Raw genomic sequence first — 24,638 nt, 5'->3', positions numbered from 1 at the left:
GAAGGAGGTTGGAGAAAAGGGATTAAGTGTAAGAGTGAATAGTTTTTTCCAAAGCAGATAAATGGTGACGTTAGATATGACTACTACGGTTGGTATTAAACAATGGACTAGAGCCACCTGGATGATTCACATTCAAAATGACATTACACTCAAAAAGTCAACCCTGGAAGCTCATTGATTTTGTTCAGTTGAAATGTTGTTAACTGTGTCCCTTTCTTTAATATGTACCAGGTGAGTGGACTGGAGATGAGGAAATGGATGGATGAGCTGTTCCCCATCATTATGGACATGCTGCAGGACTCATCTTCATTAGCCAAGCGACAGGTTTGCTCATTCCCATGTTAAACTTTAGGCCCATCGTTATGCTTGTATTTTTTGGTAGTGTGATCTGAGATTTGGCAGTTTCATTAACCTCTATAGCCGCTTTTCCACTGTCGGAGCAGTGCAAGCCAGGGCTAAAGACGTGCCAGGCAGGGGCAATAGCCTCGGACCTCAAGCACCAAGCCCAAAATCAAGTTCAGTTTCCACTGTCGGGCCAGTAGCCCCGCAGCGCTACCCTTTAACACGCCTCCATAGAACGACATTACCATTTTACAAGCTGACTGAAACGATCTAGATCGTAAAATGAGCATGACAGAAGCAAACGTTTGGTCTTTACTTAAAGATTTAAAATTCCAGCATTGATATTTGACATAAGTTTAAAAAAAAAAAAAAAGTTACAGTGACAGTAATTTATTAATTTGTATCAGGAGTGCACATCAATCATGCTGAATCAAACTGGTATTTACCATTTCACATAAAAGAACACATACCAATTAAGTTGCACCTGTTTTCATTTATTTGTTCTCAGGAATGCACAAAACAATTCTACATTAAGGCGTTTAAGTTCAAAGGCTTACACAACTATAAAAATGTTATGATAAAATATATGTTTACGTCACATATCTTTAGAAAGCGTGAGCATTTATTTTCCACGAAATTATGCGATCTGGTTTGAGCGAATACTCCCGCCTCACTATACTGTTATCCTCTCTGCCTGAGCAACAGAGGGGAGCTCACGAGAAGAAAACAGGAGTTATACGAGTTAACAGGAGTGCATGTTTTTTATGAAATATGCGGATGCATTAGTCCGCTATCAATAAAGGCACAGGGAAGAGACAGATAAAACATTAAACTAAGTAAATACAAGATTATAATCATATACGATTTGTCTACATTCTTCAAGCAGTCTCTGGTATTTTTCATAAAGTGTATTTATTATCGCAATGGTAACGCATCCAAATAAATATATTTCTGCCTCATATGTTGATCAGAATCACCACCGGATCGCAAGGACGTTATTTCAAACACTCGCTGGTGTCTGAAAGTGAGTTTTGAGCTGTAAATTGTTTAAAATGCTGAAGTTAGCTGGTAGCCTGGTATGATAACATGGGAAATGTGCAGCGGTGTTGACCGTCTTCTGCTCCAATAAACTCTGCCTTTGTTCATGACCACTCCTCAAGCCCCAGTTGACCCGGTTTGGACCAAGGTGTTCGGCGGACCAAATTACCCTGGCCGTGATGAAGCTCCGACGTGGCCCGATCAAGCCCTGGAAGTGACAGTGGAAACGCGACGCCCTCGCACGCACTAGCACGCTCACTTTTGGCCTGACAGTGGAAACACGGCTAGTGAGATTGGACCAAACTCTCAATAGTGTTTCAGAAAATAGATTTTGTATGCTTTCAATGTTATTGTCTCTTTATCAAATTATTGACCATTTATTAAAGCTAAACTGCAAAAATGACTCAAAAGTCATCATGTTTTAGATGTCACAACCTTTAGCTCATTAACATATGATCACCTTATATATCAACACCTGCTCAGTATTCTTAAAAACCTGCTTGGAGGTTAGCCAATTGTAATGAAAAACAAATGTATGCAATTTCCAGCAAAATCTGTCCTAACAGCTGTTGAAAACCTTTTTTCTTCTCAAGTGTAGAAAAGATAGAGTTGCAGACCAGGAGATTGTTGAGGTTAGGGGTGTCCATGGTTAACCGATTAACCGATTAACCGTTAAAAATTGCGTAACCGAGTGAAACATTTTGCTCTGTTAAGTGGTTCAATGGCGTGCATTGAATTTAGTTGTAATACATTTTTGCACCGCCAGAGCGCTCCCAGACATTTGAATTGTCCACAAGAAGTTCACTTTTCATAATTTTAAGGCCGTAAATAGGCTTTCATTTCTCAAATAGTGTAATGTCTTAATTTTAGTTTGAATAGGTCTTAAATTAAGGAAAGACGAGGTGTATTCACCTTGCTGAGGGGGATGTGATCAAAGCCTGGAGTGGAGCGAAAGCACGTTCCTCTCTCCACTCTAAGCATTCTGTAATCACTTCGCTAACAGTCCACTCCTGGTTTTCAATTCCCGCTCACAGAAAAAAACGAACATGTAAAAAGACCGCTTACAAGTAAACATTTTTTTAATAGTTGGTTGGGATGAGTAGCCTAACTGAGTAGCCTATTTAATTGGAATATCAAATAGGTTGTGCGATTATTTAAAAAAAATCTCCATCTCCATGTTTTCGGTGCTGACGCGTTCATGTAATGTAGCCTGGGTTGCGCTGCCAATAACCTAAAAGCTGTCAAAAAGAACAGGCAAAAGTAATGATTATGAATATGTCAAATATAGCAAGGAGACATTTTAATTGTTTCCAGGCTCACTCAGCTGGAAAGATGAAGTTGACAATGCTGATTCGCGATCTTCGCAGTGAACGCGCCAGAGAGAAATGCACTTTTCATACGGATTACATAAGCAGAGAGCAGTCTGTTTTCTTTCGTTTTGAATTGTTGTGTTTAAAAGTAGACATTTCAATATAGATTTATTTATCAGGTCTGTGAGACAACTAGGCTACCTTATAGCCTACGCTGAGTTTTGGAATTCGTTTATGAGATGAGCTCCAGTTTACGCGCCGGCGGCTCCGTATTATCTAATGTCTGCTATATTTACTTATTTCCAGGTAATTGGTTGATGAAACATTGATTAAAATTAAGATACAATTAATACAAAACGAAATTCACTTTAAAGAAAGGCTTTGTGCATTCTGTTTGAGGTCTCTGTGAAAGTTTTAGTGCCGCTTCCAGAACTGCCACGTCCAATTGTTTGTTCCATATAAATGCGAACACGAAAAATAAAATAAAATGAATATTTTATGTTCTGGGGAGAACTGACCCTTCTTCATTCGGCAGTAGTACTTTTGGTTTGTGCAGTGTAATTCACAGAATTAGGTAGCCTAAAACAATATTTTGCCAACTAAAAGTTAAAGATGTTTTGTGCAGTTATTAAAGGTGTTAAAAATGAACTACCCCTTTCTCGTGTGTCTCTATCTCGGGGTTGTGGCGCGTACACTATGGTTAACCGAGTATTAACCGCTAAGGGCCTCGGTTAACGGTTAATGAAAAACTTGAAAACGTGCAGCCCTAGTTGAGGTATAAGTTCTTTATTTCGTCGCTGTAGTCATCTCAATCAAGTCTAATCTAAGGGAACTTTACATTTTAGCTTATATACATTTCAAGGGGGAGGGATTACATTGTGGTGAACAAAGCATGTAAATGAGCTGGGACATGAGAACAGAACGGTGCAGGGCTTCTCGCACTTCAAAACTTGCTCAGCATGAGTTTCAACCGGTGAGACACGAGAACAGGAAAGGCATAGACTTCTCGTACTGAGATGGGACAAATGGTCTCAGTAATAAAATAACAGGTGTTAAAACTTGCTCAGCATGAGTTTCAACCGGTGAGACACGAGAACAGGAAAGGCATAGACTTCTCGTACTGAGATGAGACAAATGGTCTCAGTAATATTCAAACTTGCTCAATATAGAATACTAATCTATTGGAAATCTAAATTAAACATTAAATAAAATTTGTAATCTTACATTTCCCCCTTTGAGAGTTCTAAATAACTCTCACAAAATAATTTAGACACTTAAAAGTTAATTCTTGTAACTTGTGATCGTTACAGGCACATGCTTCTGTGTTGCTGTTTCTGCAATTGCATGCTGACACAGAAACAAACATGCAATTTTAGAGTCCGTGAAGTTCTTAAGGGTAATAGTCTTTTCTGGTAGGAACTGTGATTTTCTCGTGAGAGGCGTGATTCATATGTTGAATGAAACACTGTGGACGCATAGATAGTACGCAAGTAGAACAAACAACAACACAATTGCTATTTCCTTTATCCACAGCCAGGGTTTCCCAATCAAGTTTCCGAACCATGAAAAATTAACTTCAGTCATCTGGTGTAATTTTGCTGACAGATCAAGAATGTCTTGTTGGATTTTGTCCAAGTTCTCTGTTGGATCCATTAACCCGGTGCAGCCCTCAGGTCCGATGATGGTGCAGGCTTCTCCTTGCGTTGCTAGAATGTAATCCAAGGCCACTCTGTTCTGTAAGATCATTATCTTGTGCGAAGCGAGAGTGTCCGTGATGTTACCAAGGGCCAAAGCCGTATCATTGGCCAATTTCTGTACAGAATTCGATAAGCTTCTGACTTGATCAAGGGCTTGCATGACACCATAAGATGGTATTAATGCTCCAAGAGTTCTTGACCACCATGTTTGTGCACAAGTGAGTCCTGGAATGCAGCCATCTGCTTCGTTAGTGGTAGGAGCTGAATTTTGTAGCTGTGGGGAGCTTGGGGTGGAGTGTGTATTTTCTCTGATAGCTGGTAGAATATAAACCAGGGTGAACCTTCCATTAAATTGGCTAGGGAGGATGCTGTAGACAGAAGTTCCACATAACCAAAAAGTGTCAGTTGGTGGAGAGATCATACACAACTGATTTATTTCAAACAAATTTGGTAGGGATGGGTTTCTGGAGAAATACTCTAAGTCATTTTCCTCTTTCTTATCTGTTGTAGTAACGTACACGTGGGATTCTGCTCCTCTTTCAATCACAAAGCTGCAACGTTCACAAGGAATTTCAGCCAGTGGAGTCGATGCTGGAGCATAATTTTCCATGCACCAATAGAACATCATTGGCAGGAGTAGATCTGTCATGATGGGAGTAGCTGAAGTTAGGTTGCAGGATGGCAGTCCTGGAATGCAACACGGAGAAGCTGGAGGAATTGTTGTATTGTGACATGTATCCTTGTTGTATAATTCACTGGTATGATGATTGAATAAGGTACACGTGTCACATTTGGAGATGGGGTGTGCCACCCAGGGGATTCATACGCAGGTGAGGAGGTTGGTGCGTATGGGTCCCGGACTGTCATCAAGTGGTGTCTGCACAGAGTAAGAAAGAAAAAACAAAAGACAGTAGAGCAGTATTTGTTCAAACACTAGGATTGTGAACTTTTTCTGAGTCTGCTAGACAGTGGAGCAGTATTTGTTCAAACACTAGGGTTGTAAACTTTTCTGAGTCTGCTATTGTTGTTCCCTCTTTCCCTATTTCTTAAACCTTTGACACCTAAGGAACAGTGAGGTAAGGATGGACTAGGATAGGGCCTATGAGGGAAGTCTTCACCCCAGGGTTAACCCCGAAGCCTGTTGCGTTCGGTTCTTCCCGGGGCTCCTCACTGGTTCCGTGTCCTAACCTATCCCGGTTGGTGGGGTAACAACCTTACAGTGTGTACAATGAGTCCAGGTTTTCCTTCCCTGACACAATACTGCAGCTGCTGTAATCAACATCACTTGATGTGGCCCATGCCACTTTGGTTCTAATGGAGGAAACGTCTTTGTACAAATCAATTATTGATTCAGGAGGCATAATTTTCTTCTGTGCTGCACTACCTGAACAAACTTGTACAGTTGCATAGAAACAAGCCTGTTTAGCTGTCATATCAGCAAGAGCATTACCTTTAGCTTCCGTAGTATTAGTTGTGAGATGTGCTTTCACTTTGATCACTGCTAATTTCTTTGGAAGTTTCATGGAAAACATTAGATCTTTCACTAATTCAGCATGCTTAATGGGGGATCCAGCAGAAGTTATAAACTGTCTGGTTTGCCAAATGACACCAAAATCATGAATTACCCCAAAAGCATATCTGGAATCTGTGTAGATATTAGCAACTGATCCTGAAGCTAGCGTGCATGCTCTTGTTAGGGCTACTAGTTCTGCAGCTTGAGCTGAAAACTGATCTGGAAGACGTCCTGAAGCTAACACTTCCATGATGGACGTTACTGCATAACCTGCTCGTCTGTAGTAATTTCTCCTTCATCCTCTAACAAAACTTCAGTCATAGCAGACATCATATATGAGGACGGATTCGTGACAGGTGCATGCTGTAAGACAATATTCGGCATTATTGTGGACACTGCATGAGGGCTTTTTTTTACGTTTACAGTCTGACCTAACACTATTAATGATGAAAGGCCTGTGCTGTAAAATAACATTTAAGGCTGTGAGTCTACTTTAACCAGTGTCCCCCAAAGGAAAAACTGAGATAGTCACTTTCCTTTTGTTCTATTAAACAAAAACAGAAGTCTTTTATCTCTGTTGCAAGTTAGTGGGGAAATAAAGCACTCACAGCCCAACTGGTTAACAACTAAAACAGCTGCCCAACGAGCTTAATGACGAGGGGAGGGGCTGCTTCAGAGCAGCCAGCAGGCTGAGCAGAAGCTGAGTTACATTGTTAGTTTCTCTAACATTCTTTTTGTTTTTTCTACACTCTTTTCCCCAATGTCCATGTTTACCACAATAATAACAACTGCTGCCCTCTCTCTTAGGACATTTGCGTTTCTGTTGCTTCTCTGCGTTGACCTTAAAGGATGCTGCTGCAATTTTCACTCTTGCCTTGACATCAGAGTGTCTTTCCCAAGTAACTAAACTGTCTAAGTTGTTTTGCAGGGTTCTAGTGACCCATGTGACATTTAAGAAATGCAATGCATTTCTATGCTCTGACAAAAGACCATCACACCATGTGCGAGCTAAGGGGCCATTATCATTTAACACCTTCTCTGAAGTGTCCGCTATTCCACTGTATGCAGCAGCTGACTGACAAAATCTTTCTGTGTACTGACTAACAGTTTCATTCTACTTCTGTACACAACTAGTTATCTTTGACCAGTCCACTTTTGGTCCAACAATGCTTTTTAACACTCTAATAACTGCCTCTCTCAAGTCATCTTTTCTGGCATTTTGAAACTCAAAATAGTTTACAGCATTTTCAAAATCACTGAATTCTGACTCAGTCAAGATCTGTGATATTAGCTGGGTGACTTCAGCTAGAGACATATCGTAGAGCCGCATCTTTCTGGACAATTCTCTCCTAAACTCAGAAAAATTTCTTTGCACTGATGGCAAATTTTCAGCGATTCTCTCGATTTCTTTAGGACCTAAAGATAATTTGACTGCTTGTAGCTGCAGTATGGGGGTTACAGATTGAAAAGAGTCAATCCCTTTTGCCCTAGTCTGAGCCTTTTGTCTTGCTCCACACACTTCAAATGCATTTACATCTTTATCTATCAAACCAGAATTTCTAGTGTTTTCTAGTCTACAGAAAGACTGTAAATCAGGATAGCTTTCATCTGACTGTTGGTCTTCAGAGTCACATTTGGTTGAGGCCTGATTATGGCTCACCTTTGTCTTGAAACAGGACACTTGAGTCTGCAATTGTTTGTTTTGTTCATTTAACTTATCAATACACCTAGTTTGTTCTTGTGCAATGGATAAGCTATATTCTCTATGGCAACAGATTATGCCTTTCATGTTGTTCTTTCTGATACATGCACCTAACAGCTTCTTGCATTCTTCAATAGACCAAACTTTGTCTGGATCAATACCAAATTTCTGTGTTAGTTCTTGTCTAACTTTTTCAGTGACTATTAGATCCATCTGTTCTCCTAACAGTGTTTTAAATTCGCTATCTGACCACAAAGGAGTAGCAAGACCACCTTTTTTAGTTGTGGAGATTAGTCTAGCACTTTTCTTAATCATTTTGTGGTTTTCTTTGTTACCACACAAACAAACACTAAACTTCTCTGATCACAGAGGGTACGCTTGTTAACACAAATCAACTATTGTTAAACTTCCTTGTTACCAACACATCACAAACTATTAGTACGTTACGCTAATCTTCCCTAAAAGAAAAATGCAAAAGGATCTTTCACCTTCTTAACTTTTAGAGGATAAAACAAACAAAAACACTAAATCTTCTCTGATCAAAAGAGGCTACACTCGATAACACAGTTAACCTTCCTTCCCAGAGCAAAGGGTAACACACAAAATATTAGCACGTTACGCTAATCTTCTCTAAAAGGAAAATGCAAAGGATCTTTCACCTTCCTAACTTTTAGAGGATAAACACATCCCTGTTTGAACGGAGGTTCACCAATATTAACACGTAAGCTAATGTTAAAACTTCCCTGCCTGACAAAAACAGAGGATATCTTTCATCTCTAAAAGCAAACTTTTAAAGGGTAACTTTAGTTAGCAAACTCTACAGCTGTCTGTTAACTCTTTTCTCTGGCGGCGCAGAGGAAAACACATTTGTACTGGTCTGCAGTTGTTCTTTGAATAGAGTGAAACTCACCAAATCTTTAGTTGTACGGAAAGATTCCGTCTGGAACTCAGTCAGAAAGATAATTCTTTGTTGAAATCTTTGTTGAGCTTGAAGTTTCAAAATTCAGTCTGGAATTCAGTCAGAAGTTCATTCTTTGTTGAGATTCTTTTTTGAGCTTGAAGTTTCAAGATTCAGTCTGGAATTCAGTCTTTGTTGAAATCTTTTGTTGAGATTCAGTTCTGGATTCAGGTGTTTCAGCTCCATCCGGGCCACGGCACCATCTGTTGAAAACCTTTTTTCTTCTCAAGTGTAGAAAAGATAGAGTTGCAGACCAGGAGATTGTTGAGGTATAAGTTCTTTATTTCGTCGCTGTAGTCATCTCAATCAAGTCTAATCTAATGGAACTTTACATTTTAGCTTATATACATTTCAAGGGGGAGGGATTACATTGTGATGAACAAAGCATGTAAATGAGCTGAGACATGAGAACAGAACGGTGCAGGGCTTCTCGCACTTCAAAACTTGCTCAGCATGAGTTTCAACCGGTGAGACACGAGAACAGGAAAGGCATAGACTTCTCGTACTAAGATGGGACAAATGGTCTCAGTAATAAAATAACAGGTGTTAAAACTTGCTCAGCATGAGTTTCAACAGGAAAGGCATAGACTTCTCGTACTGAGATATGACAAATGGTCTCAGTAATATTCAAACTTGCTCAATATAGAATACTAATGTATTGGAAATCTAAATTAAACATTTAAATAAAATTTATAATCCTACACAGCTCTAAAATGTAAAACGTTATTATAGGTTGATCAAAGTGTATTTGGGTAAAGGAAAGACATGGTTTGAATGGAAGAGTTTTTTTTAACTCATTAATAACATGTTTTTTTTTTATTTGTTTCTTTAAGAAACAGTGTAGCTTTGATATGACTTTCTTTTTGTCTCAATTAGGGGGTAAGCTTATGCTGGTAAAGTATTTTCTGTAAAAAAAAAAGAATTTCTATTTTTATGCACATCTATTTTCTTGCCTCTGAAGCAGTTTGGGTTTTGTCCTTAAATTGCAAAGCATTATGGGTTGTTAAAGGCACTTCACTTTCCTTTCTCCATAACAACAATGGAAACATTCTGACATATTTGCATACTTCAGTAATATTTGGAGGCAGTCTAGTGTGCACACTTTGAGCCTGAAAGGTTTTATAGTCCCATTATGAGATGCGGATAGATGTCTTCAACGTTTACAAAACTTTACACAAGGCTTTCATTCTTGGTGTGACGCTGTGAGATTCTGCTTTAGCAATCAGGAGTGTTGTAGTTTGGATGTTTTAGGTTGACTGAGGTTCACAGTAGCTCATGTAACTAAATACTTTACCTTCTTTGGACTGTGTTTGGGGCTTTATTTGTCTTTTTTTATAGATCAATCTTTAAAAGTAATTTTCTCAATAAAACAGCTTAAAAGTGCACTCAGTAATATTTCCTTATTGGAAAAAAAGCAAAGAAAGAAATGTATGTACTTTTGTTAAAATAGATTTAAAATCATGCATACGCACATGATAAAGACTCCAGTCCTGTCAGTAGATTAATAAAAAAAAGTGTTGAATTTACAAGTAGCAGGTAACCTCATGAAGACAAGCATATTGAGATCAGATGACCAGCTGAATACAGCTCACTTCATCTCGGTAACCCCTCTGACAATAGCCGTTTTCAACTATTTTTATGCACATTTTGATATATCGTATTGAAAAATGCTGGATGGAACGACAAGAATTCTAAAAATGCACATAAAAAACTTACAGTATATAGAAAATATACATTTATAGTAAAATACATTTACCAGCTAAATTCCTGATTATGCATAAAAAAACTCAAGTGACTTTGCCTCAACAGTGGATGTGATTGGATAACTTAACCAGCAGACTAATTTCATTGCTCATCATCTTAAATGTTGATTTAATCATTCTGAAATGCCTGAGCCAAAGTCTGTCATCAAAATGATTTGGGGTAATTCCCTCCCAGAAGTGTCTCACATGATTGCATTCCCAAACACCACGCATCTAAGCGCAAGATAACATAACATTGTTTATTGCGTTTCGTCTGCACACTCTGAGACGCAATTACAACAATTACAGCAACTTCCAGTTTTATTACAGATAAGGAAATGACGATTTTGTTCTCTTGAACACATGAATTGAAACAGTGCTTTATTCGCAAATGTTTTATGTGATATTCCAATTTTGCACAAGTTATATTTGCAGCTTTGGAAGGAAGCTTTTGAATGAGGTTGCATGGTATCAGTACAAGTCCAAAATGACTGGAATATCAGTGAACCCAAAACTATTTTTGCAGCATCTGAAATCCAATACTGTCTGAGTACTACATTTAATGAAGAACACGCTTAAAAACGTATGTTCTATATAGTATGAATGTGGAATGAAATCCAGATACATTATATCCCCCATGTGGATTTTTCATGTGATCTACAGCGTTAGTTCCCTCATGGGATAGTAGTGTCTATTGGATGCACACTTCAGAATCTCGACGGAACTATTTGGTTATTCTAGTACTTTCTCCCGATCTGTTTTATAAATACTATGAATTCGGACATACTACTCATTCCACATACTGATTTTCACCTATAGTAGCGAAGTAGACATATTTCGACATACGGAGTTCACTTTTAATATTGCCACATTTGACATTTATGCATTTGTTCTAAAATTGTTTAAAATGCTTTACTTTTTTTTCTTTCTCTGAGAAACTATAGTTTCAACAAATTAATTGTTGCAGAATAGCTTCGATGTTTAATGTATTGAGAAATAAAGTAAAATCGAATAAAAAATAATGTAACACGTTTTCCACTGTCATTTATATTCAACAATATATATATTTCTCATATACTGTTAGGAAATACTGGAAAAAGATACTGAAGTATTGTAAAGATGCAGCATTTAGAAATGTTACAGACCAATCACAAAACCTATTAAAATCATCATGATAACCAAACACCTATAATGAATATTTGGTAATCATAAATAAAATACACAATAACACACTATTGTCTTCTGTCCCACCAGGTGGCACTTTGGACTTTGGGTCAACAAGTAGCCAGTACTGGGTATGTAGTGGAGCCATACAGGAAGTACCCATCTCTACTGGAGGTGCTACTCAACTTCCTGAAGACAGAACAAAACCAGGGGATTAGGAGAGAGGTATTGATTTCTATTCTTGTCATTGAATGTTTATTCATTACATAAATTTGGGTTCAATGTAGGAAATTCCACCTCAGGTCAAAGTTTAGTTGTTTTATTATTATTATTATTATTATTATTATTATTATTATTATTATGTTAGCAATGATCATTGATTAACCTTAAAAAGGAAGAAAATGTGTGCAATAAATAAAACAAAAATAAGAATGGAAAATGGGGTTACACATTTAGCATAAATTCAATGATTACTCATTAGAGGATAGATAGTTTGGGACCAAATGTTGGTTTGTAGGTTTTAATCAAATTATGGTTTTCAATAGAGTTTTTTTTTTAACTTGATGAATGTAGTCAATACAATTTGTATAAAAAAAAATAATGGGGGAATTTATGCTTTTACAAGGATGTATGCAAAATATATCTCATTAAATTTTCTTACAAATTATTTTTGATAAATCATTAAAATTTCACTATAATTTGGTTATCCGTAGAACAGATCTTGTATTATGATACTGTTGTGTGATAATTGATAATTGTTTAATAGAAGAGTGTACATGCATTTAATGTGCTTAAAAATAGCTGCTTTTCATCCATGTTAAATTTATGTTAGATAATATTTTTTCTTACATATTTAATAGTTTACTCCCTATAGAAGATGGAATTTGCTTTAAAAAATGTATTGCACTTGTACCCTAGAATATGAAACCATTTCTATTTTTAAGTTGAAGTTGTGCTTCTGTCACTTTTGTTAGGCTATACGTGTGTTAGGTCTGCTTGGAGCTCTGGATCCCTACAAACACAAGGTGAACATCGGTATGATTGACCAGTCTCGTGATGCTTCGGCTGTCAGCCTCTCAGAGTCCAAGTCCAGCCAGGATTCAGGTGATCAGATGCTCCCATAGCTTGTTTGAGCATGCACATCTAGACACAGTGGGTTCTCAGCACACTAATGTGAGTTCACATCAACACAATTAATCACAGATGCATAGAAGAGGCTGGTCATCCAACACACGTGTTCTCCAGAGCAAACAGAGCACATCTTCATTTTATCCTTTTCTTTCCAGAAAGACAGCCAATACTCCTGGGTAGCGTGCTCACAGATTGTTTGGCCTTTCACAAAGATTTGTACAAACATTTCATCCTTTTATTGGTGACTTTCCATTGTAGAATTTCGTTCTTTTTTTGTTGCAATTCCGTACTCTGTACAAACAAGTCTTTTAAAGGTATAATTAAAGTAGATCAAGTTACAATGCTGTTTTCTTAACTCGTTTTACACCCATATCATTATCACTCGGTTTCCACCCATATCATTCTTTTCCTAATTTTATATGCATGTGCCCAAAAGTCAGAACAAACAGTTCTCAGTTATCAGATGTAGTCATTTCTTCTCCCACTGTTGTGAACACAGTGCCCAAGTACAACATGCCCACTATTCCTTAATCCAGAATTTAAATGGGAATGTTCCCTGAATACAAGTTATAGCAGCATTTGTGCCGTAATGTATCACAAAAAAAAAGATAGTCTTCCCCTTCAGATTGTGACAGAAAAAATATATAGGATGAATAAAAGAATGAAAGAACAAGGCCTTCTGAGGGTATAAGATCAGAAAAATGAAGCTCATATTTTTGTTAAAGCATGTTTATAATATTTCTTTGTACAAAAAAAGTGTTAAATCAGTAAAAAAAAAAAAGATAGAAAAAGATTACAGTCAAACTACTGTTGGAGTTGTATGATTTCGTAGAATTGTTAAAACCAAGGGGATAAGGCTTTCTTGATTATCATTGCTTCATTGGCCCCTGCCAGCTTGTAGATACTGTAACTACACCATCTAGCTGCTAAGGTGCCACCAGATCACCATCGTTCTGATGCCATTTTATTTATGCTCTAGAGTTACGTACATTTAGCTGTACTAGTCACATGACACTTGACAATATTGGCTTAAAAATGTTCTGTGGGTCCATGAGCGAAGATTGAAGATTGAGTGGGTCATTATGTATTACTGCTCCTCATGGCAAGTGTCTGGCGTCATTAGTCATTCTTCAGAGTATCAGTATCCAGCAGCTCAAACCTTCTTCTCCTGTTATGCAGAGAGAATAAATAGTTTTAACAGCAGGGCCTCATAAAGAAACATGCAGCAGGAAGTATAGATATCTCTCCAGTGATGCATTAGGATAAAGTAAAGGTCACTGTCTGGGGCAGATCTGTCTGGGTCTGTAGTTTTTCTCCTGTCCAACTTTAAGAAAAATATCTTCTCATAGGCTGAGAACTGCCTGCTGACCCTCTTATTGTGATAACAGAGCAATGGGAAGTTTAGTGCTGAAGGTGAGCTCAGTGAATGGTGGGCAGGAAGAAAGTTAAGACTTTCATTACTAATATTTTATTTCTTCAATTCTAAAATATAAAATAACTCTCTCATTAAGAGACAGAAGAAAAATGAAAATGACTAAATCCATAAGAACTTTGGCAGCATATCCAAGACAATTGGAGAAATCTACCTGAAAAGCTACTGTCCCGTACTGCTCTGAGACACGAAGGTGGAGGATCCAAATGCAGTTTTATTGATCTGGGTAGTCCAAAGACGTAATTCAGGCAAGGGTCATACACAAAAAAAGCAATTGTAGATCTGAAAATCTTGCTTCCCCCTATTATTGTTGAATCACGGAAGCTACACCAGTTACTTTTGCCAATAGATTTCTATTTATTATGTATAATAGATCATGCGTCAGACAGAGCGAAACAGAGGCATAGAAGAATAAACCTACATGAGAGGAGGTCTTCTTTCCAGATCTCTCTATTCCCCATTTCTCTATCTTCTCATCCCATCATGCTAGCTGTAAATGGTTTCTCTGGGTTTTTCTTTCCTTCCCCGTCATCTCTATGTTTCTCCTTCCTCTCACCCCATCATGCCTTTATGTTTCTCTAAGGTGGTACAGTAAGATTGAGCTTGTATACATCACAGAGAGACTTACAACTTCCTTGTAAGGTAGAAAAACACATTGCTTATGTTTAAAAATGAACTTATATCTAATCACATGGTACAATCCACTTTCCACATTAAGAAACTATTTCTCAGTGTATACATTAGTGGTATACAATTGGTACATTTGCATCAGTTGAAACATTCCTTCTCTCGCAAAGAGCATACCAACTGTACACATTTGAAGTATATTCATCATTGGAACATCTCTACTAAGTGAACATTGCATACCTATAAGCAAAATATAACACTACCAACTCTCTGCTCAGCACATATGCACAAACATAGTCTGACTTCAAAAAATACATTATGAAATTATAATGAAAATGAATAAAGAAAAATAAAACTAAAAAATAACATAAAACAGTAAATTTTAGGTCTTCACAATCTAAACAATAACAGAAAAGGGCTGAGGCAAGGAGAGAAATCCGAGGGAACAGGCAGAAAATCAAGGACACAGGAGAAACAGGACACAAACACGCTCAGAATTGTAGTACAAACACTAAACAAGACTTTGCAGGGAATGAATGTGAAAACCGGGCTTATATGGGGTGAATAAACAAGATAATGACATACAGGTGGACACAATGAGTGCTGATGAGTCTAGGCAGAGAATTATGGGCGATGTAGTTTGTGAGGGAATGACAATAGTCGGATGTGGAATGCCCTCTGGTGGCTCTCATGGGCACTCCAGCTGGTGACCGTTACAGCTACAGCACTGTGTAACATTTTAGCCAGATGAGAATTTTTTCAAAAATAATGTTCTTAGTAGATTTTGTTTATCCATTAGCTTCAATGTCACTTTATTTATAAAGCACCAATTAAAACAACTACTGTTGACTAATGTGCTTTACATAAAACACAATAAAGGCCCTGATATACTTATGGCAAAGTTCTTTTTCGTTTTTCGTTTAGGGGATAAAATGAATTTCGGATTACGTGAGCAGCGATATACTGTTATCAAATATCCGACGCCGCCTACTCTGCTGAGCGTGGTGTTTGGATGAATATGTAAATATGTGCTGCACGCTTTCCTATACGTTTTCCCATGCTTTCAGTAACAAAATAAACACACAACAAAATTTAGAAAACGGCAAGAGTTTTAAAAAGGTTAAGGAAAGCATATGATCATAGCAATGTGGATATGTTTGCACGTGCTCTACGGTCCTCCAGTAAAGTCACGTCACATTTATTTATATATCACTATTTATATATGAACCAGAAAAGATTTTCACGTGAGAGAAGGCGGAGCCGATTACACCGATTACCTAATCAGCACAGACCAATGGTAGTACAAAGGTGTTTACCAGCCAAAGCTAATTTCGCTTTGGCAAGCTGTTTCGAACTCCAAACGGACTTAGTTTCAGCCTGATTTTTTTTCGAAATGATGTCACATCAGTTCATTCTTCGATTTCGCCGAAGTAATTCGGGGCCTTAAAAATATGACAACTAACAAACAATAAACCAAATAATATGACACTGCATCATTGATTAAATGGAATGGCAAATAAGATTTAACGTTTGATTTAAAATGATCTACTGTTGTGACATTTCTAATACTAACTGACAGGCTATCCCATAGTTTTGGTGCCACTACTGCGTAAAGTCAAATTATAATGCTGTCAAATCGATATTTGGTATAACCACATTCTGGCTTTTAGATTGCTTTTGTCCAAGGTACACCTGCACACAGCTTTTTAAGGTATCTTTGCTGGTAAACTTCTGAAAATTTACTTATGAATTCAGTCTCTTTACGTAATCTCAAACCGACTAAATATTTTGTTTTATGTGGACCATTCTGTCTGTTGTCTGACTCCTTATGCTTACAAAAATCTTACTTGTACAATTAATAGCTAAATTAATGTTTGGAAATGTAAACTAATATTTCCTAGTGACACCTTCTTAGCTTGTTTTCGCCACAGAATAAAGATAATTGGGACTTTTTATCTCACAATTCTGATTTTATTTAATTTTTTATCAATTGCAAGTTTATATCTTTTAATTCTGAGAAGACAAAAAAAAACAGTATTGCAAGATATAAACTTAAGATTTGCAAATTTATATCTTACAATTCTCAAAACATTTTTGTTGAAAAATCAAAAGCATAGAAGACTTTTGCACTGTACCGTATATATTCATGAATAGTATACTATATATTGCAGTTGTAGTATAATGTTCTGTCAAGATTGGGAAAGAATATTTAATAAACATATTTGAAAACTGTTTAGGGAAAAAAATTGTGTGTGCTGTCAGAGTAAACGTTTTGTGTATGGTTGCTCTCATATGTGATTAATGCTGCCAAAAAAGATGTTGTACTTATTAAATTAAAAACAGTGTCTCTTTTTGACTCATAATTTCAGAGTTTTTTTTAGAGTTGTTGCTGACTTTCTAATTCAGAAAAAAAAATCATGTCACGCATAATCATGACTTTGAATTTTTGTCACTTTGGAGTACTTGTTCTCATCCCTAGTAATGATAATATGTATTATATGTAGTTAGTTTTATGTTGTAATGCTTAAAATTATATATTATGTAATGCTTAATATTAACGGCCCAATAAAATGATAAACATCTTAAGACAAGTTGAAGGTTATACTAATTTATGAGGATATATTTATGCTGATTTAAAAAAATATCCTTTTCAAGAATTTAAATTCTTTTTGAGTTTTGTTTTTAGAACAATCTTTTAAAAAAAAGATGAGAATATTTATTAGAAATGATTTGGGAATACAAAATATTCTTTACCATCTAACATTTTGAATGTTATTATTCTCAACAGCTGACTACAGTACCAGTGAGATGCTGGTCAACATGGGCAACCTGCCACTAGATGAGTTTTACCCAGCAGTTGCCATAGTGACTCTGATGCGTATCCTGCGTGACCCGTCGCTGTCCAATCACCACACCATGGTGGTGCAGGCCGTCACCTTCATTTTCAAATCTCTTGGCCTGAAATGTGTTCAGTTCTTGCCTCAGGTTATGCCCACCTTTCTCAACGTCATCAGAGTGTGTGATGCCAGCATCAGAGAGGTACAGTTCTGTAAATGTACTATTTCAGTGCAATGAATTTCTGTTGATCTTTCTGGACACTTTTTTGTTTGAGGTAATGCTTTTTACAGAAAATATTTAGAATTGAACGTTAAAGCATAAATCAAATGAAATCCAGAAATGTATCAAACAGAAGTGCAAAAACATGTTGATGCTATGCCAAGGCATTGCAACATATAACGTGTTCTTCTATTACTGTGGTGTATCGTCTGTGACAATCAGTCAATGAGGCTTGTTTTTTTTAATAGGAATAAGGAATATTCTGGGTTCAGTACAAGTTAAGCTAAATCAACATTATTTATGACAATGTTTGCTAGTAGAAAAAATAAGTTTGACCCTCTATTTAAAAAAAAGAAGCAAGACAATTAAGGTTAAATTGAGGCACTTTCAGTGAATTAGGGCAACATTTTGAAGGATTTAAAAGCATAAATGTGAAGATAATTATTTTATAAAAGCATTAAATTCATTCTTCTGTTAAAACTTGTGTATTATTTGATCTGTAAAGCAATTTCATTGAGCTGAACCTAGATATGGAAGTTTTATCCTGATAAAATTAAAATGCTTAATTTTAAAAACCTCTTCTCAAATGATAAATCAAATACTTAAATGGTCAAAAAATAAATAAAATTCTCAAATGATAAATCAAATGCAAATCCAGTTTCATTTCCTCATATGCGGAAATATAAACTGTGATGTAAACAAAAATACAGTTAAATATGGCTACACACACACACACACTCACACTCACACACACACACACACACACACACACACACACACACACACACACACACACACACACACACACACACACACACACACACACACACACACACACACACACACACACACACACACACACACACACACACACAAACAAAAACACACAAACACACACTGGTCTTGTTTCCAATATAAAGCATTTGAATTTATTATTATGGTGTTATGACCCAGCTCAAATTCACAACATAAAGAGGACATTTCACAAGATTGTTTCAAAAAAGAAAATTGAAAGACAAATTTAAGACTTTCACTTTCAAAATCCAGCTTCTTATCGGTCGCCACAAGTTCTGTCCCGCCCAGTATGGAGGAGTCTCTGTCCTAGAATTCTCACTAAAGAAATTGAAGAGGAAATAAGGGGGGCAGGGCTGTAATAAATGGGTTTGTTTTTGTTTGCCATTTTTTTCTAGCAATATCTGGCAACACCAATGAGTCAAGGCTCGTAACTCTTTTCCTGTGGTTCTCTTACGAGAGGTTCTCTTGTATTGCTTAAGTTTAGCTTACGCTACGGGAAAGATTCATCTTCTCGAGATACTGAAGCCAAAAAATTATCCTTAATTTTGTATTCCTTGTCAACCCAGTGCAGCAGCTAGCAGACCTAGAGCAGGCCATCTTGCGTGGCTTGCATTGGCTGCCCTGTGGCAACTGCTGCAGCCTACCAGTGAGCCCAGCGTGACGTCACGCCCAATGAAGGGCGCCCGCGCCTTCATAGCGTCACAGCCCGCCAGAATGGGCGTGGCTTAGCGTATAAAAGTAGGGCCTGTAGGCTGAATTCTCAGATTTTTCGTCTCTTCAGCAAGCTCTTCGCATCGCTGGATTTGAGAGAAGCCACCGCCGCCGTCGAACAGCGAACAGCCAGCTTAGGACAGCGCTGAGGAAGCCGGCCGTCTTCGCCACCTTCAGCCATCCGTGCGAGCTACGCTATCCGGCGACGTATCCTTTTTGCCTTGCAAAAAAAAAAAAATTCTAAAAGAGCAGCGAGCGTCTTTTTCAAGATGCCTCGCACTTCCTGCGGCTCGTGTAGAGCCCCGCTCAGCGCCGGAGACCGCCACCTGATCTGCACTCTCTGCCTGGGCCTGGAACACGCGTCCGGGGGCTGCGAGCTCTGTGAGGAGCTTCCGCTGTCGACCCTGCGGGCTCGACTCGAGGCGTTTAACACTGCAGCAGTCACTCCGCCCTCTGTGGGACCGCGCTGGAAGAAGCGCCGTTCCCTGAGACAGCCGGAACCTGTGGCCACAGCGACGCGCTCGCCGGAGAACCTCCCTCGAGCCTCGCCTTCTCCGCCTCTCCACACTGACGCGCAGCTGCCGCTTACGAGCCTCACTGCCGTCGCAATGGAGGATGAGGCCGAGGAAGACGGCACGAAAGACTGCTGCTCCATCCTGGCATCGGACAGCGAGGAATGGTCGCTTCATTCCGCCACCTCGTCAATCCAGGAATCTACCCGTACCCGCGCTGGAGCTGATGCGGAACTGATGCGCCTGCTGACACAGGCTGTTGACCGTCTCGGGCTCGAGTGGTCGCTGCCAGAGGAACCCGCGCCGAACAGGCTCGACGGCTGTTTCCTTCAGAGTCGCCGCCGCCATACAGCTTCAGCAACTAGGCCAGCTCCATTCCTGCCGGAACTTCATGCGGAGCTGACAAAGTCGTGGAGTACATCTTTTTCTTCAAGACTTCAGTCACAGGCCTCCGTGTCGCTCTCCCAAGTGGACGGCGCCGCCGAGAAAGGGTACACGGCTATTCCCCCTGTGGAAGAGGCGGTAGCAGCGCATCTTTGCCCGCCGTCTCCGAGATGGCGGTCACGGTCAGCCCTCCCGTCTTAAGCCTCCCGTCTAAAGTCAGCCCTCGCCTCTGGCCAGGCCGCGTCTGCTCTACACTCAATGGCTGTGCTTCAGATCCTGCAAGCCGACCTCCTCCGTGAGTGGGATGAGAAGGGCTGGGATCCAGCTGCGGCTACGGATCTGAGAAGTGCGACGGATCTCTCCCTCCGCGCCACCAAAGCTGCAGCCCAAGCCATCGGACGAGCCATGGCCGCGTTAACTGTGACAGAGAGGCACCTCTGGTTAACGCTCGCGGATATGAGGGAATCTGGGCGAGCCACCTTCCTGAACGCGCCGCTCTCCCCCACTGGTCTCTTCGGCCCAGTGGTGAACGGGATCGTTGACCGCTTCTCTGAGGTGCAGAAGACCACGCGGTTGAATGCTTGCGTGTCCCGTCGAGCCTGGGTGTCTGGCGGCCAGAAAATAAGAGTGACTCAGACCTGCATAGCGGCTCTGCAGCCCTGGTTAGTGGCCGACTGGTACCAGCAGGGAGTAATGATGGGAACCATCTCTTATCGGAAAGTCATCTCGACAGACGCGTCCAACTCAGGTTTGGCGTGCTGTTCGAGGGCAGACCGGTATTTGGCCAGTGGTCAGACCAGGAGAAGGGTTTTAACATAAACTGTCTGGAGCTGATAGCGGTCGAGAACGCGCTGAAGTACTTCCTCCCGTTCATACAGGACCAGCATGTTCTTGTCCGCTCGGACAACATGTCTGTGGTATCCTATGTAAACCGTCAGGCCGGTTTCAGATCCAGAAATCTCTGCAATCTGACGGAACGCCTCCTTATTTGGTCTCAGATGCACCTGCGCCCGCTGAGGGCGGCGCATGTGCCTGGCCACTTGAACGACAGCCCAGACAAACTGTCCAGGGACAATGTTCCCCCAGGGGAATGGTCCCTGCACCCCAAACGGTCCAGAAACTGTGGCACCTATTCGGCAGAGCGGAAGTCGACCTATTTGCGTCAAAAGACAACGCTCAATGCCCGACGTTCTTCTCGAAGGACGAGGACGCGCTGGCCCAGGTTTGGCCCAGCCTCCCGCTATATGCTTTCCCTCCGGTCTCTCTGTTGCCACAGGTGATCAAGAGAATCAGGGAAACGCGCCACTCGGTGCTCCTCATAGCCCCGCGTTGGGAGAATCAGATTTGGTTCCCGGAACTAGGACGGCTGTCACATACAGCTCCGTGGCCGATTCCGGTGAGGGCAGATCTCCTCTCTCAGGCTCGCGCCCACGATCTGGCATCCCCATCCAGAGCGCTGGTCTCTGCATGCATGGTTGATCAACGGGTACTCGTTGCCCTGCCAGAAGGAGTGAAGAACACGATCACGCAGTCTAGAGCCCCTTCCACGAGAAGGCTCTACGCGTCTAAATGGTCGGTGTTCTCTGGATGGTGCACCGACAGAGGTCTGGACATGCGGGGTGGCGCATCTGCTCACCTTCCTACAAGAGCTGCTGGATAAGGGAAGATCCCCGTCCATGCTCAAAGTATACGCGGCGGCCGTGGCAGCATTCGCAGAATCGACGCACGGCCAGTCATTGGGAAGACACGAGTTGGTCATCTGCTTCCTTAGAGGAGCTAGAAGGATGAATCTGCCGCACCCCCCGTCGGTTCCCATGTGGGATCTTTTGTTGGTCCTCGAGGCCCTGTAAGCTTTTCCATTTGAACCACTAGACTCCGTGGGGTTGTAACATCTATCACTGAAAACCGTCTTTCTGACTGCACTGTCGTCAGTAAAACGTGTGGGGGACCTGCATGCGCTGTCTATCAGTCGAAAGGTCTGCAATGCCCTCTCGGCATCAGGGCTCATTCCACGAGAGGCGTGGCCTCTTCGTAGGCATGGTCCAGTGGAATTTCTATCCATGAGATATGTGTAGCGGCAGGCTGGAGCTCCCCATCTACCTTTGTCAGGTTTTATAACCTAGAAGTTCCTGCCTTGCAGGCTAAACTGTTGTCAGTTTGAAGGAGAGGTGTATTCTTCCCAGGTCTCCTGCTCAGATCACTCTCACATGACTCAGCTCTCCTGGTTGAGCTGCACTAAGTAGGGTATGTGCCATGTGCCTATACAGACCGGCGCGCTGCTCTGTATTTCCTACGTGTGCTTATGTACAAGTGATGGCCCGTGTGGCTGGCCACCTTATTTTTCACTTATGGGGTTCCCCTGAAAGTTCGGGGTCTCATGGTGAATGCTTGGCGCGCACGGCGTTGACAAAGTGTTCCCGTAGCGTAAGCTAAACTTACGCAATACGAGAGAACCTCTCGTAAGAGAACAATACTCGGTTACTAACGTAACCTCGGTTCTCTCTAGAGAGGGAACGAGTAGTGCGTAACCGGCCGTGCTCGCGCCACAAGCGACTTCGCTTCAGTCGACGAAAAACCAGGGAAGTCAGCCTACAGGCCCTACGTTTATACGCTAAGCCACGCCCATTCTGGCGGGCTGTGACGGTATGGAGGCGCGGGCGCCCTGCATTGGGCGTGAGGTCACGCTGGCCTCACTGGTAGGCTGCAGCAGTTGCCGCAGGGCAGCCAATGAGCATGCGAGATGGCCTGCTCTAGGTCTGCTAGCTGCTGCACTGCGTTGACAAGGAATACAAAATTAAGGATAATTTTTTGGCTTCAGTATCTCGAAGATGAATCTTTCCCGTAGCGTAAGCTAAACTTACGCAATACTCGTACGCAAAACACAGTGTTTTATCCTTCCACAGGGGAGGGATTTAGGCAATCTGAACAAAGAAGTACAGGAATCAGCACATTACCGGAAATTCCGCAACCCTGATATTCGTCAGCATAACAGTGTGATTCAAATGTAAATATTCTAATCCAATCAGCCAGACTATTGAACGACTGGGACAGTGGCTCCGAGAGCCATTAGACTCATTTAACTTAAAATAGAGAGCTATGGACAGACAGGAACAGGCAGGTTTGTGACCTGATCAGATGCTAATCCAATCAGCATAACAGTGTCATGTATAGATGGCAATCCAATCAGCCCGACTGTATCACCCATCTTAATGGCCAGGAAGTTCATACAGACAAAAGCTAATGTCCAACACCTGAATTGCTTGACTTAATCTTCTTTGAATCTCATCATCTATGCCTCAAAATTGGAAACAGTGTGCAGAAATTTCTCAGACTATTGTATTGGAACCTCAATTAAACATTTTAATAAATTTGTAACACTATACTAGCATCATGCAAGAACATGGGAACAACACTTAGCAAAATGCTACATGTTAACTTACAGCAACATGTTCAAATATGCTAGCAATCAAAATGTTCAATTCTTATTTTTCATAGAACAGTGCAGTATTTATTGTAAATGATTTATCCGTGCACAATCACATCAGTATTTGTTTAAAATTCATGTCCCTGTAATATTTAATCAAAATAACTTCCCCTCCCTCTTGCAAAGACATCCTTTCTCTTCTCGTGCTTACCAACTTGAGGGCGGGAAAACCTGCCACTCAAATGAGAATGTGGCAATAGCAAACAACAACAATCCAATGATCCAATAAATTCCCGATGGACAAAATCCACTCCCGCCTATTTTTATAGTTTGAGAAGGCATTATGCACAGATATACATCACAATAGGGTAGAGAAGACTATCACAACTTCTGTTTCATTCCCACTTTAACAACTTCACTGAACATAGCAATGCTTAGCTAAATACTGAAAAACCAGCAAACTGCTTAACATGTTAAAAACAATCTAGTAAAACCCTAAAGCATCCTAGCAATGCTTAGCAACATGTTAGAAACATGCTAACAATTCTTTGCAACAAACAGAAGACTCTTAAAAGTTTCTAATGTCTAATGGGGTTCTTATGTTTTATAATGTGGGTTCTTAGGGTCTGATGTTTTTTTTCTTTTAAACTTTAAACTAAAGTTTTTTTTAGACAAAGCTTCATCAAGCCAACATCAAAGTTTGTCTGGTCAAACTTTACAATCTTGTTTGTGTTTGCTACTTTATTTTCACTATCAATTCAGCATAAACCTGTCATAATTAAACTATAATTTAGTTCTCAAAAGAGTCAATGCTTAAATTGACATCACAAAGACGAATCAAATTCAAAGGAGATGCACCTTAAGAAGTGTCAGTCAAGGGCAATGGGTGGAGCTTATGGCCAAATTATGGCTAATTATCACTATTTTTTTTCCATATCTGTCGATATCAATAATTATCATGATAAATGTTAAATCTTTATTTCAAGTTTAAAGGGAGATTTTTGCTCCTGGGGGAAAGTTGTTAATTGTGGTTTTATTATCAGAACATGACAAACACTTGCCAAAGAGTGAACATTTCACAAATTAATATTACATGCTT

The 24,638-nt window shown here is 40.1% G+C and overlaps 1 protein-coding gene across 1 annotated transcript in view; it reads left to right on the top strand.

Moving 5' to 3' along the window:
* Nucleotides 1-24,638, top strand: part of mtor (mechanistic target of rapamycin kinase) — a 234,686-nt gene that overhangs the window by 45,120 nt on the left and 164,928 nt on the right. Inside the window, exons 16-19 of the mRNA XM_077224547.1 lie at nt 232-324; nt 11,557-11,691; nt 12,441-12,570; nt 17,445-17,695. Of these exons, the coding sequence (XP_077080662.1) occupies nt 232-324; nt 11,557-11,691; nt 12,441-12,570; nt 17,445-17,695 (609 nt within the window). The remainder of the gene's footprint in view (nt 1-231; nt 325-11,556; nt 11,692-12,440; nt 12,571-17,444; nt 17,696-24,638) is intronic.

This window comes from Siphateles boraxobius, unplaced genomic scaffold (genome assembly GCF_051911475.1).
Source record: "Siphateles boraxobius isolate OS27281-9 unplaced genomic scaffold, OSU_SipBor_1 9, whole genome shotgun sequence".
NCBI lineage: Eukaryota > Metazoa > Chordata > Actinopteri > Cypriniformes > Leuciscidae > Siphateles > Siphateles boraxobius.
Note: the sequence above shows the minus strand (reverse complement) of the source record. Positions and strands in the feature narration are given on the sequence as shown.